Genomic DNA, 288 nt, shown 5'->3' with positions numbered 1-288 from the left:
TGAGGGCTAGTGCTGGTGAAGAAGACCTCGAAGGAGCGACCGGTGGCCACGATGCTGTGAAAGAGAGACACTCTCTTCTGGCAGGTGTAGCCTGAACACCAACCGTGATCTTGAGGACCTGGATGCAAAGACAACTAAAATAAAGACTTTTTGTTTTGTTTTTCCCCAACTGATTTTAGAGTTTTTTTTCTGGGTTTTAATCATATACAGTGAACACAGAACTACAGGACAAACTCACCGTTAATCAGATCCAAAAAGCCGTCTCCGAGCACAGCGACGGGGGACAGA

General features: G+C 46.2%; 1 protein-coding gene across 1 annotated transcript in view; it reads right to left on the bottom strand.

Moving 5' to 3' along the window:
• pkhd1l1.1 (PKHD1 like 1, tandem duplicate 1) overlaps nucleotides 1–288 on the bottom strand; it is a gene marked incomplete in the record, with an annotated part of 50,388 nt that overhangs the window by 3,671 nt on the left and 46,429 nt on the right. The window contains 2 exon segments of the mRNA XM_032536077.1: nucleotides 1–118; nucleotides 239–288. The exon segment at nucleotides 1–118 is cut by the window's left edge and continues 40 nt beyond it; the exon segment at nucleotides 239–288 is cut by the window's right edge and continues 121 nt beyond it. Coding sequence (XP_032391968.1) covers nucleotides 1–118; nucleotides 239–288 — 168 coding nt within the window.

This window comes from Etheostoma spectabile, chromosome 14 (assembly GCF_008692095.1).
Source record: "Etheostoma spectabile isolate EspeVRDwgs_2016 chromosome 14, UIUC_Espe_1.0, whole genome shotgun sequence".
Classification (NCBI taxonomy): Eukaryota; Metazoa; Chordata; class Actinopteri; order Perciformes; family Percidae; genus Etheostoma; species Etheostoma spectabile.
The sequence above is the reverse complement of the archived record's forward strand: the minus strand, read 5'-3'. Positions and strand labels throughout refer to the sequence as shown.